Source organism: Triticum aestivum, chromosome 4D, assembly GCF_018294505.1.
Source record: "Triticum aestivum cultivar Chinese Spring chromosome 4D, IWGSC CS RefSeq v2.1, whole genome shotgun sequence".
In the NCBI taxonomy this organism is placed as follows: domain Eukaryota; kingdom Viridiplantae; phylum Streptophyta; class Magnoliopsida; order Poales; family Poaceae; genus Triticum; species Triticum aestivum.
Genome location: NC_057805.1, coordinates 72,257,773 through 72,271,242, shown reverse-complemented (window position 1 = coordinate 72,271,242; position 13,470 = coordinate 72,257,773). Strand labels below are relative to the sequence as shown.

The following is a 13,470-nucleotide window of genomic DNA, read 5'->3' as shown; positions in this document are numbered from 1 at the left end:
TCAATTACCTAAATAACGATGGCCTAATGGGTCTACGTACGCCGCTGCAACGATCTGGCCGGTAGCCAAGAGCATACTTGGGGACGTCGATCAACAGTACATGTGTGTAGGTGTACGCATTCTTAATTTCTTATAGGACTACTAAAGCAATTTTGGGTGGAACATGCTAGAAAAGACAAACGGTGTGATGTGTCCATATTTCTGCATGCATCCCTTGAAATTCCTATATATGTACAACAAAATATACTCACGTGGCTGAAAGCAATTCGGCTCGCAGCGATATCCATCCGGAAGATTTGATGAAGAGTCAATAATGGTAACTCCGTATGTAGAGCGAGGAAGGGAGGCTTTGAAACCGTCGCTGCTGGCCGGCGGCGGGATGGGATCGAGCGACGGACTGACTTGACAAATCCGTTGGGCTCCACGCTTCGAAGCCGATCCACGTCCCACTCCCACATACGTCGCCGTCAAACATGTACACCACCGCGACGACAATCAAACATGGCAACCACACACCACGACTTGCACGGTCAAACGGCTTGATTCCTCAACCCTGGCATGCATGCATGCACGCACGCACATGGCGTCTCACTTCTCGGGTGTATATAAGCAAGGGAAATCGTGCTAGGTTTACTCACACAGCCACAAGATCGACACAATATAGTACGTCGTCTGCAGTTACACGCACGAAAGGAACGTACGTCGTAGATCGGTCGAAGAGGCTTGTTGAGATGGAGATGCCGAGGGTCTCTGAGGAAACTGTGGCCGCCGTCGTGCCCATCGCCGTGTACTGGGCATACGCCGGCGTGCACACGGCGCTGGGGCAGTCGCGGCTCATGGACAAGTACAGGCTCAACACCAAGGACGAGGAGGACCGCAAGAACATGGTGTCCAAGCGCGCCGTCATCCTCAACGTCCTCATGCAGCACCTCATGCAGCTCGCCGCCCTCGCCGTGCTCGCCATGGTACGTACTGATCTCATTTATACTACTAACGGCATGCATGCATGCACGTCGTTAATCTGTGCACTGGCTGACCGTCGAGCTTATACATACACAGGTTACAGGAGGAAGAGGGGCGACGGCGAAGGCCGCTGGCGGCTCACCGGCGGCGGTGTACCTGACGGCGGCCGCCCGGATCGCGGTGGCCGTGCTGGTGTTCGACGCGTACCGGTACGCGTGGCACCGCCTGGCGCACATCAACCGGTTCATTTACCGGCACCTCCACTCGTGGCACCACCGCATCGTGGTGCCCTACGCGTTCGGCGCCATCTACGGCCACCCGATCGAGGTCCTCATCGCCGACACGGCCGGGGCCTCGCTCGCCGTCCTCGTCACCGGCCTGTCGCCGTCGTCGCCGCGCGCCACGGCCGTGTTCCTCACCCTCTGCACCGTGAAGGCCATCGACAACCACTGCGGCGTGTGCCTGCTGCCGCGCCGCCTGCAGTCGGTCTGGAACGGCGCCGCGTACCACGGCGTGCACCACATGCCGCGCGGCGTCCGGTACAACTTCTCCGACCTCTTCTTCGTGACGTGGGACCATGTGTTCGGGACCCACATGCCCTACGCCGTCGAGGAGAGGCCGGGCGGCGATGGCCTCGTGCTCAAGCCCCTGCCGCCTCCCAAGGCAACTAATTAGTTAACGGCATGCTCGATCAGGCATGCAGTTACTACGTACCACTCCTAGTGCTAATGAGTATAGTTATATGTAGATTAGTCAATAAGCAAGCAAGTTGCATGTGTATGTACGTGTGGCTTGCATGCACGCATGCAGCTACAAAACTAGAAGCAGCCAGTGAGATGTGCGTGTTGAAGTCAGCGGGTAGACGTGAGCCAGTCAAACTATTTGCTCGCTGCGCCGAGTGCCGACCATAGCACGCATGTGCTCAGTTTTTTTGTTTTGTTTTGAGTCACTCTATGTATTGTATATTCCATTCAATAAAGTGTAGAAGTCTGTTTAATTAATCTGCTAGAAAAAACAGAGAGTTCTGTTTGAATTGAGTTGGTCTGCCGAGCTCAGAGCAAATTCCAATCGAACCTAAGCAATGGGAAATCTGCTTATGATTCAATTTCTATTGTTTGGTTGACATCGTTGTTGGTTGATTCCCAGAATTTGGATATACATGAGAGAACACTCGTTATGAGTCCTTTTACAGTACTCCATGAGAGAATACTCAGTTGATGCAAAACAGAATTTGGATATACATGAGAGAACACTCCAGTTGGCTGTTTTTCATTTCGTTTTTGTTCCAGCTTCTGAAAATTTTATTGATTTCATTCTGGGTCTTAGTCAAATTTGCAAAGGGCCGTTACGCACCACCATTCGAACACGCTTGATTCAAACCCGTTAGCCCATAGAGACACATTGACACACACCCGTAAGCCCCCCCCCCCCCCCCCTCCCCAATCAAACACAATGATCCATTCACGTCACCGGGCCTTGCTACCCCTCATCTCGCCTCCCTTACCGGTCTGAATAAAAAAAGGTTGTAGCTTGCTAACGATGTTCTTCTTCTTCTCCAAGACACACAGAAGGGGAAACTACTAGCGGCCCCTCCGCCTCCACCCCCATTACAGAGAACCACCGATGCACAGAGAACCACAAGAATCTTATGACAAGATCGACTGCAAAAAAAGAAGGAAAGGGAGAGAGAAAAGAAAGCTTCGATCACATATGAAAGATGTACTAGGGCGAGCGGCTTGGCAGTGGAGCTGCACGCGAGCCTGAGGACCAAGAGCGTGTTTGGTTGGAGTCCACGCCATTGCAACCCTGGCCTGACATGTGCCTGGTTCCTGCCTGACTTCTATTTGGTTGGTGCCCTGGTGGAGAAAAAGATCTCCTGGCTTGACTGCCCCTAGCAGCATGGTTTGCCGGGCACGATTAAAAAAACCAAGTAAAATATACCATAATTGGGGCAGTACGTGTGGATTGATACCTTTCGTAATTTTTACATGTCAGTATCAAGACTGGGGCGCGCTGTTGCAAAATGAACTAAACGGCGTATAAACAGCTATTGACAAGCCAGTTTATATGATGTTTGTACATGTTTATACGATGTTTAGTCCGTTCTGCAGCTGCGCGTCCCAGTCTTCGTACTGACATGTAAAAATTATAAAAATTGGTAACAATCCGCACATGCTGCTTCAATTTGTGGTACCTCTGTGTAATTAACTCCAAGCAGAGCGATCAGCCTAGCCTGAGTGCCATATCGAACACATTAATGTGCGGGGAAAGGTCGGATGCTCGGCATGTCCACGTCGGCAGCGTGCACTGTGCGGACGAGTCAGATTTTTATACCGTGCTGATATTTTTTAACCTTTCCCTCAGGTAACACCTCCCTAGATGAAAATATCTATCGATACTTTGCCTCGCCCCGCACGAAAGCCTTTCTTCTCTTCCTCTCTCGCCTCGTCTTCCTCCCGTGGGTCGTCGACGTTGCAGATCGCTTGCGTCTCCGCCTCTCCCCCGCATGCCGCCTCCTCCACTCCCCTTCCATCACAGCCCCACCCTCCTCTCATCTCGTCTCCTACCCCCTTTTTCCTCTTAATACTCTCAATAACGAATCCCGATCCGTGGAGGTGGATGGCAGAGTCCCTATGGTCGATGGCGCCGGGGAGGAGGCAGAAAGGCAGGGCGGGTTCCGTCATAGAGCGGGGGCATGCTCAGTTCGGAGGCCAAGGTGACACCAGATGGACCTTACTTTCAGAATGGCATTATACCATCTATTCTATTTTCTACATTTAACTTCTTAAAAGAATTGCATCTACTGTATATGTTGATTCTGCCGACTTAGTCAATAGTTGTGGATCCATATTCCTTGCAACACCGTTGATCTCTTGGTGCGGTGGCGCGAGGCCAGCTCAGGTTTGCTGAGTTGATCTCCGTGTCCCTGGATGAGGAGGTTGAGGAGAACACCGTGGTGGAACTTGGCGAGGGAGACCTTGGGAGGTAGGAGGAGGAGAAGAAGAACAACCGACACAAGAAGAGGAGGGAGAAGGTGGAAGGAGGATGACACGCCAACAAGGAGGAGGTAAATGTTGTAGGCCTACACTCAGCTCATGATTATGCAGTATCACGTATTTATTTCAGCAAAAGAGGCTTTAGTACCAATGTCATGTAGAATCACTTTAAATTGGAAGCTACGTTGTTCAACTGCATCAAGTGTGAGCTCACTGGAAGTTTTTTTGATGTGTGGATCTAGAGAAGCATGTCTGTTGCTTTTCTTCTTTGGTAATGATGTTGTATTGCTATGATCATTTGGTTAACTATGCCTTACTAGGAGTCAATGGTCAACACTTTCCAATTTTTTTTGCCGACAATATAAATGGAAGTATGTTGTTTCCTGTGCAGAACGCACATACTTTTTGGTTTGGTGGAAATCAAAGTGATACAATGTTTTTGTTTCCATCCATTAAAAGTTAGTGAAACATGTGCGTGCACACTGAAACATTCGTGAACTGAACAGCGAATTGAAAACCTTGCATGTGTAGTACAACTGGTTTTATCTTAGTGACTCAACATCTGTGTTTGATCTTCCTGGAGCTGCAGTTGATGAATGTATGCCTTTGATCAACAATTATGCAGTACGTGTGACAAGGAGAGAAACAGGCAATCAACAAGGTCATTTTCAGACACACTCTTTGAAACTTCCATGCTTATGCGTATGAGGCTGGCAGCCAGGTTCCTCGGCTGCATCCACCCATTGTGAATGTAGTGATATAATCTTTCTCGTTGTTGCGTCTTTGTATTGGATTTGATGTTGCACCATCTCTTTTAAACATGCGACCCGATACAATTTTTTACCAGCAGTAGTATCGAATTATGTAGTAATGTCACTTGATTATTTATTATGTTGCCAATATGATGGGTTGGTTGCCTTAAATTTATACTGACATCCGTTATTTCTTTGCACAATTATTAGTTTTGCCGAACACCAAAAGATTTGTTTTATATTTCTTCTTTTTTATGATCCATGTAGCTATTGCAAGGTGTTCGGCAGAAGAAATATAAAACAAATCTTTTCAGGTCTAATATATTGACAACCGGCTAATATATTGACGACCTACCATCCTTGCATAGTCGCATCCTCGATGTCATCGCTATCATCCTCACACTGAGATGTCAACGACAACGTCGCCATACACATCATCATCATCCTCACATCAAGGGGTAGCTCGAACGCTCGATTAGAGGATCCCGGGTTCCTCTCTCTCTCTCATCAAAGTTCAGAACATGTTTTCAGGTCTTACAACATACATATCATAATGCCATCCATCTAGGTGTGGGTAAATAATACACAAAGAACAATCTTAACCTATTAGAGAATTCAGGAATAGCTAATTTCTGAAACACACATAAGGTCCTCCATCTAGGCGTGTGTTGGGGATATTACCACTGGGCGTAAACCGGCCAGGAGAGGCCGGGTTAACCTCATAAGTAGTTCATCTGTATCTGAAGCCCATGAAGACAGACGGTGACGCTTCATGAAGGCCCAGGGCCCAAAGCCGGTTTAAGGCCTGTAGACACAAACCGGCATTGATATGTAAACTTGTGATGTAAGATAGAAGTAGCAGAGACCGAGTCGGACACGATTATGAGCCGGCCTCGGAGTCTGTAAACCGACGGGCGTCAACCCATGTATATAAGGGGACGACCCGGCGGCGGTTCAAGGACAACAGACAACAACTCGAGACTCAGGCAAAGCGTATTCGCTCCCTGGTCATCGAAACCCCATCAATTCCATCACAACTAGACGTAGGCTTTTACCTTCATCGTAAGGGGCCGAACTAGTATAAAACTCTCTTGCGTTCCTTGTCCGCTTTAACCCCTTTAAGCTAACCCGTAGCGATGGCTCCATGACTAAGTCCTTTCTCTAGGACATCTGCCGTGACAAAACCACGACAGTTGGCGCCCACCGTGGGGCTATCGCACGATGGTTTCAAGTTCTTGGAGGGCAACTTCGAAGGACTCAAGGGTTACGCTGTGGGCCGGATGACCAAGAGTCGTCGCGGCAAGCTCTACATCGACGATGCAGGCTGGGGCCCCGAGGCCGGCTCAATCGAGTACGGGTACCGGGTCCCCTTTGGTGGCATACACGTTTTCATTGGCAAGATCGGCGAACCGGGCCCTGAGCCGGACATCTGCACTGACCTCGTCGAAACGGCTCAGCGTGCGAGATCTGCCCGGGTCAAGCCTGTCATGAAGCGTGCCTTCGTGGGAGTTATCCATGGAGGGGAATCTGAGGATAGATCGGAATCTGGTGGTGAGACCGTCGTTTATTCCTGCGACGAGTCATCGACTAGAGAGACCGAGTCGTTATATCAGTTACAAGATGGCCGGATTGGGGGCTGTTCCGATGGCGACAGTATTCCGGACCCCTTTGACCTGCCAAACCGGGTGGCGATCTTCATGGCCGGCACGCAACCAGCGCTCATTCTTCGACCGCAGCGGCGATGATTTCCGGATCAGCAGCGGCGGCAGCGGCCGGGGTAGGAGGCCCTGTGCGACCGCCAGCTCAGGTTTTATCTGATCTATTTGACGCGCTGGCAACGCTGATGGCGGAGGTTAACCCGGCGGATCAGGGTGCACACAATGCGGAAATTGCGAAAGTAAAAGATCAGATCACCCAGACCAAAATCGACTTAGCAGCTGAGGATACCAGGATAGCCGCGAAGCGGGCCGCTTTGGATGCACAAGCTTACCGGATTATGCTGGATCAGAGTGCATCGAACGAAGTCCTAAAGAGGAGGCATCGATCTCGCTTGCCACCGGTTTATGACGCTAGAAATCTCTTTAACACCCCAGGAGGAGGGACCAGTAACCCGCCGGTGGTAAACCGGGCGGAGGCACCGGGGGCAGGGGCGCCGGTTCAGCCACGTTTGGCGGATCCGCCTCGTCAGAACAACATTGTGGCACCACATGTCCCCACGCCACCGGGTCACTATTCTAACCCTATGGACAACATTGTCGCTGCCGCTTCACGGCTGGCGGCCATCCCGATCGAAGGCGATTCTCCAGCAGCGGTCGAGACGCGTCGGGTTAAGGAGCTTCTTCAGACAGCCTTGGTTCAACAGGAGGCTTATTCATATAGTCGCGATCGGATTCATTCCACTCCCCGTCCAAGCCGGAGTTACAGCAAGCGTATGGATGAACTGGCAGTATCAAGCAATGCGCGGAACCGTGATCCGCCCCATGGCCATAACCCGGCGGGTGGTGCTGGTGATGCTCAGGAAGTGGTGGACCAGTCTCGGGCACGCAGAGAGGCCGAGTTAGCGGCGCAGCACGAAGCCCGTCAGCTTACTCCGGTTCGTCCAACCACATCGGTGGAACCAGGAGTTACCTCTAGTTCCTTGGGAGTGCCATGTCTTGTCCCAGCGTTGCGCAATGTGCGCCCGCCCAAAGATTTCAAGGGCCCGCGCAAGGTGCCGAATTACACTGCCGATTTATCCCCTGAAATGTGGGTCGAAAGCTATGAGATGGCCATGGAGATGCTGGACGTGGATGATGCGGCATGTGCGAAGTACTTCACCATGATGCTAGAAGGAACGGCCCGCACTTGGCTAAAGAGCTTACCGGCTAATTCTATCAGGTCATGGGCCGAGTTGGAAGCCCGGTTTATTCAGAATTTCAAGGATACATGCAAGCAGCCCATGTCAATTGTGGACTTAGCTGCCTGTGTCCAGGAGGAAGGAGAGTCAACAACCCGTTGGGTGCGCCGGGTTTCGGAGATTTTGCACTCATCGGACCGCATCAACGCTGACACCGCAGTTTTAACATTGGAAGGCAATTGCCGGTTTGAACCCCTGAAGTTGAAGTTGGGACGGCTCAAACGTCATTGTAATGACATGGGAACCCTCATGGCTGCACTAGTGAAGTATGCCGACTCTGATAGTACCAAGGATCCCGAGTCTGATGATGATAAGACAGGGAAGGGAAAGAAGAGCGGCAACGCCAAGGGGCAGCACCCCAACCCGGCGGGTCATGGAAACGGCGGCAAGCGTAAAGCGGACCACGGTTTAGACTTTGTGGCTAACACTAGTACACACGACAAGGGCCAGCGGCGTAAGGGTAAACCGCCCCGGCGCAGTGGAATGCCAAATCCTAATCCGGACCGTTTGTCGTATCTGTTGAACCAGCCCTGTCCAAAGCATGGGACGAAGGAGGAACCATCCACACACCTCTGGAAAGATTGTTACATCATGCAAGAGTTCAAAAATTCTGACTCTTTCCGGTATGATCATGGATCAGGAGGCGGTTCAGGCTCTGGCTCTCATGGGCCGGGTTATGGCGGAGGAAATTCCGGTTCAGGATTCCATGGCAATCAGGGTGGACATAACAATCAAAGTAATCAGGGTAATCAAAGTGGCTATAATCATCAGGGCAATCAGCAGCAGCAGCAGTCGGGTTACCAGAGCAACCCAAAGAAGTTGAATAGCGGACGATATCATGTCTTCACCACTAGCTTGGACAAGCGCGATCAGAAGCTTCATAAAAGGGTGGTGAATGCCGTTGAACCGGCCGTGCCCCAATATTTGCGCTGGTCCGAGCAGCCGATTGTGTGGAGTAGAGAAGATCATCCACCCCGGGTTGACAATCCGGGTCATCTGGCTCTGGTGGTGGCACCTCAGGTGGGAGGTTATAAGTTCACTAAGGTACTCATGGATGGAGGGAGTAGCATCAATATCCTTTATTATGAAACTTTCCGTCGCATGGGGTTAACATATAAAAATCTTAAACCGTCCAATACGGTGTTCCATGGTGTGGTGCCCGGTAAGTCGGCATATCCTGTTGGTAAGATAGCTCTGGAGGTGGCTTTTGGAGATGAGCATGACTCAAGATCAGAAACCTTGACCTTTGAAGTGGTGAAAATCAGCAGCCCGTATCATGCCCTATTTGGACGGCCAGCTTATGCTAAGTTTATGGCACGGCCTTGTTATGTCTATCTGCAGCTCAAGATGCCGGGTCACAAGGGAACTATAACCGTGCATGGGAGCCGCAAGATTTCTCTGGAGTGTGAAGAAGGTGATGCGGCTTATGCTGAGTCGGTTTGTGCAACAGAAGAGTTGAAGTTTTACAAGGACAATGTTGATCCGGCAGATATGACTTCGTTGAAGAAACCAACTACAGAGCATGATCCGGCCCTGAAGTTTAAATCGGCTGATGAGACTAAGCTTGTTGACTTCGTACCTGGCGATTCGTCCAAGCAGTTCAGCATCAGCGCTAACTTAGATCCGAAATAGGAAGGCGCGCTCATCGAGTTCATCCGTGAGAATCGGGACATCTTTGCATGGAAGCCTTCTGACATGCCAGGTGTACCAAGAGAACTCGCTGAGCACACTCTCAATGTTGATCCTAAGTATAAACCGGTCAAGCAGTTTCTCCGCCGGTTCAATGAAGAAAGACGCAAAGCTATTGGAGAAGAAGTAGCCAGGCTCTTGGCGGCTGGATTTATCGTTGAAGTATTCCATCCTGAGTGGTTGGCTAATCCGGTGCTGGTCCTCAAGAAGAATGGCACTTGGCGTATGTGTGTGGACTACACAGATCTCAACAAAGCTTGTCCAGCAGATCCTTTTGCCCTTCCCCGTATTGATCAAATTATTGATGCTACGGCGGGTTGCGAGCGTTTAAGCTTTTTGGATGCATACTCTGGTTATCATCAGATCAAAATGGCAGTTAAGGACCAGGAGAATACAACCTTCATAACTCCCTTTGGAGCCTTCTGCTATGTGTCCATGCCCTTTGGGCTCAAGAGTGCCCAGGCGACTTATCAGCGGTGTGTACATAATTTTCTTCATAAGCAGATCGGCCGCAATGTTCACGCCTATGTGGATGATATTGTGGTAAAATGAAGGAAGAAGGAAACATTGATTGATGACTTGAAGGAAACCTTTGATAACCTGCGGGTTTATAAAATGATTCTTAATCCGGCCAAGTGTGTCTTTGGTGTACCTGCAGGCAAACTCTTGGGTTTTTGGTGTCTAACAGGGGCATTGAAGCTAATCCGGAAAAGATCAAAGCCATCACCTCTTTGACTAAACCGAAGTGTATCAATGATGTTCAACGCCTGGCAGGCCGGATTGCCGCGTTGAGCCGGTTTGTCAGTCGCCTTGGCGAGAAGGCCATCCCTTTGTATCAGATACTGAAGAAAACGGATAACTTCGTCTGGAGTGACGCCGCTAATGAAGCATTTGAGGACTTAAAGCGGCAGCTAGCTAATCCGCCGATTCTCGCTGCTCCGGTTGACAAAGAACCGTTGCTGCTATATGTGGCAGCTAACGCTCGGGCTGTTAGTGTGGCTATTGTGGTAGAGCGCAAAGAGGCAGGAAAGGAATATCCGGTTCAGCGGCCGGTTTACTATATCAGTGAGGTACTTATTGAGTCCAAGCAGAGGTACCCGCATTGGCAAAAATTGGTGTATGGGGTTTTCATGGCAAGCCGGAAGCTGAAGCAGTATTTCCAAGGTCATCCCATCACGGTGGTCAGCTCTGCTCCTTTGGGAGATATAATCCAGAACAGGGAAGCAACCGGCCGGATTGCTAAGTGGGCTATCGAGCTCGGGCCTCACGGGTTGAAATACATGCCCCGAACGGCGATCAAATCTCAGGCACTTGTGGATTTCATCAATGATTGGACAGAGTTACAAGCGCCAGAAGAGAAGCCGGATCATACTTATTGGACTATTCATTTTGATGGGTCCAGGCAATTGGAGGGCTCGGGGGCTGGAGTCGTATTAACTTCCCCACGAGGTGATAAGTTTTGTTATGTTCTCCGTTTAATGTTCCCTTGCACTAACAATGCAGCTGAATAGGAGGCTTTACTTCATGGTCTTCGGATGGCCAAGGAGATGAAATTAAGCCGAGTTAAGTGCTTCGGTGACTCGGATTTGGTGGCTCAACAAGTGTCCGGCACTTGGGATTCCAAGGACCCACTCATGGCAGCATATCGTCGTGAGGTGGATATTGTTGCAGGTCACTTTAAAGGTAATCAGGTCGATCATGTGGACCGGCGAAGGAATGAAGCGGCGGACGCTTCAAGCCGCCTGGGTTCCCAATGTAAACCGGTTCCACCTAATGTCTTCTTGGATGTTTTGCATAATCCGTCCACCAAGCTCCCCGGTGAAGAGGATTTGGCTGTTCCGGATCCGGAGGCCCAATTGGTGGCGGCTCTTCATGTTATCCCGGATTGGACGGTTCCATATTTGGCGTATATAAACCGGGGCGAGTTACCAGAGGATGAGACTTTGGCCAGGCAGATAACCCGCCGGTCCAAGTCCATGACTGTTATCAATGGAGAGTTACATCATTGCAGTGTGACAGGGGCGTTTCAACGCTGTGTGTCTCCTGAGGAAGGCCGTGAAATTTTGCGTGAGATCCACGAAGGAGATTGTGGTCACCACGCCGGTTCAAAATCTTTGGTGGCCAAGGCGTTCCGTCACGGTTTCTATTGGTTGACAGCTCATGCTGATGCCGAGGACTTGGTCAAAAGATGTGATGGTTGTCAGAAATTCTCAAGGCGCGCTCATGTACCAGCTCAAGAATTGAGGATGATTCCAATCACCTGGCCGTTTGCAACTTGGGGGCTGGATATGGTTGGGCCTTTCAAGAGGTCCAAGGACAAGAAGACCCACCTTTTGGTGGCGGTTGATAAGTTCACAAAATGGGTAGAGGCAGAGCCAGTTAGTAAGTGTGACGCGGCCACGGCGGTTCAATTCATCAAAAAGGTGATCTTCCGGTTTGGCTTTCCACACAGCATTATAACAGACAATGGTACCAATCTGTCAAAGGGTGCCATGAAGGAGTTCTGTCAACGTGAGCACATCCGGCTTGACGTATCATCAGTGGCTCACCCCCAGTCCAATGGTCAAGCGGAGAGGGCCAATCAAGAGATCTTGAGAGGCATCAAACCCCGGCTTATGGTTCCTTTGCAACGGACGCCGGGTTGTTGGGTTGAGGAGCTACCTTCAGTGTTATGGAGCATCAATACCACACCCAACAGATCGACAGGATACACACCGTTCTTCATGGTTTATGGAGCGGAAGCGGTTCTTCCTAGTGACATCCGTCATGACTCACCTCGTGTAGCGGCATACGTTGAAGCTGACAACGAGAAGGCACGGCAGGAAGCTCTTGACCTGTTAGATGAGGAGCGTGACATGGCGGCAGCCCGTTCGGCGATTTATCAGCAAGATGTGCGTCGTTATCATAGCCGCCGGGTTAGAACCAGAACCTTTCAGGAAGGAGATTTGGTGCTTCGACTCATCCAGGATCAGACAGATATGCACAAGCTATCCCCCCTTGGGAAGGACCTTTTGTGGTCAGCAAGAATCTGCACAACGGGTCATACTACCTAATCGATGTTCGAGAGCGCAAAGACTCACGTAAATCGGAGGAGGAGACCAACCGGCCGTGGAATATTGCTCATCTTCGGCCCTACTATACTTGAGCTACAGGCTCTGCTTATGTACATATTATGACATTGTATATATTATGATCAATATAATAAACCGGAACCTCAGCTAAAGCGGGGTATCTGTTGTTTTCTTACATCATGTGTGGTTACATGGAGCTTACAAAGCGGCGTCCGGTTTACCCCTTGATTCAGCTTCTCAAAGCTTGATATTAGATCACTTGGGGGCTTGGTCGTATCCGAACCATAGCCACACCTCTTGATCGGCGTAATGCCACAGCATCACTTGGGGGCTTGGTCGTATCCGAACCATAGCCACGCCTCTTGATCGGCGTAATGCCACAGCATCACTTGGGGGCTTGGTCGTACCCGAACCATAGCAACGCCTCTTGATCGGCGTAATGCCACAGCATCACTTGGGGGCTTGGTCGAACCCGAACCATAGCAACGCCTCTTGATCGGCGTAATGCCACAGCATCACTTGGGGGCTTGGTCGAACCCGAACCATAGCAACACCTCTTGATCAAATTTGGGGCCTGGCAGCCCGTGAAAAGCCTCGACTACAACGGTTTTATTTGCCTTTTGCTAAGTTTCTTTTTCTTTTGCTAAGATTTGTGATGTTTTCAAACCGGTGTTTATCAACCCGGTTAGGCTGTCAACTACAAGTTGTCAGTACATGATCAAGTTATAATCCGGAGACTATCAGCCCGGTCTGGTTTTGACTCATAGTCACCAGTATGGAATAAACCGGTGTTTATCACAACCCGGAACGGTTTTATTGTAAACCGGCATTGTATAACAGGAGATACTTTTACTCCGGATTAGGGTTATTACCCTCATTACAAGGTTGGTCAGCCAACACTATGCCTAAAGATCACAGGTATCATATATTTCCATATTTGGTTATCTTTTACAACCTTGGTTATAAACCTTGGTCATATATATAGTTGGGTATCATGACCCGCCCGGTGGTAAACCGCCAGGGCGCTTTAAGCTTCTTATCTGCAGGAACAACTTGAATAAATAGCTATGGATTATGAACATCATATCTCAAGCATGGCGGAT

At 50.1% G+C, this 13,470-nt stretch overlaps 1 protein-coding gene across 1 annotated transcript; it reads left to right on the top strand.

The window, feature by feature from the left end:
- The first annotated feature begins 639 nt into the window (after positions 1-639).
- Positions 640-1,964, top strand: LOC123099651 (sphinganine C4-monooxygenase 1). Its single transcript, XM_044521770.1, has 2 exons — positions 640-965; positions 1,060-1,964. Exons 1-2 carry the CDS (start codon positions 732-734, stop codon positions 1,636-1,638), a joined length of 813 nt encoding a protein of 270 aa, XP_044377705.1. The 5' UTR covers positions 640-731; the 3' UTR covers positions 1,639-1,964.
- Positions 1,965-13,470: the final 11,506 nt, after the last annotated feature.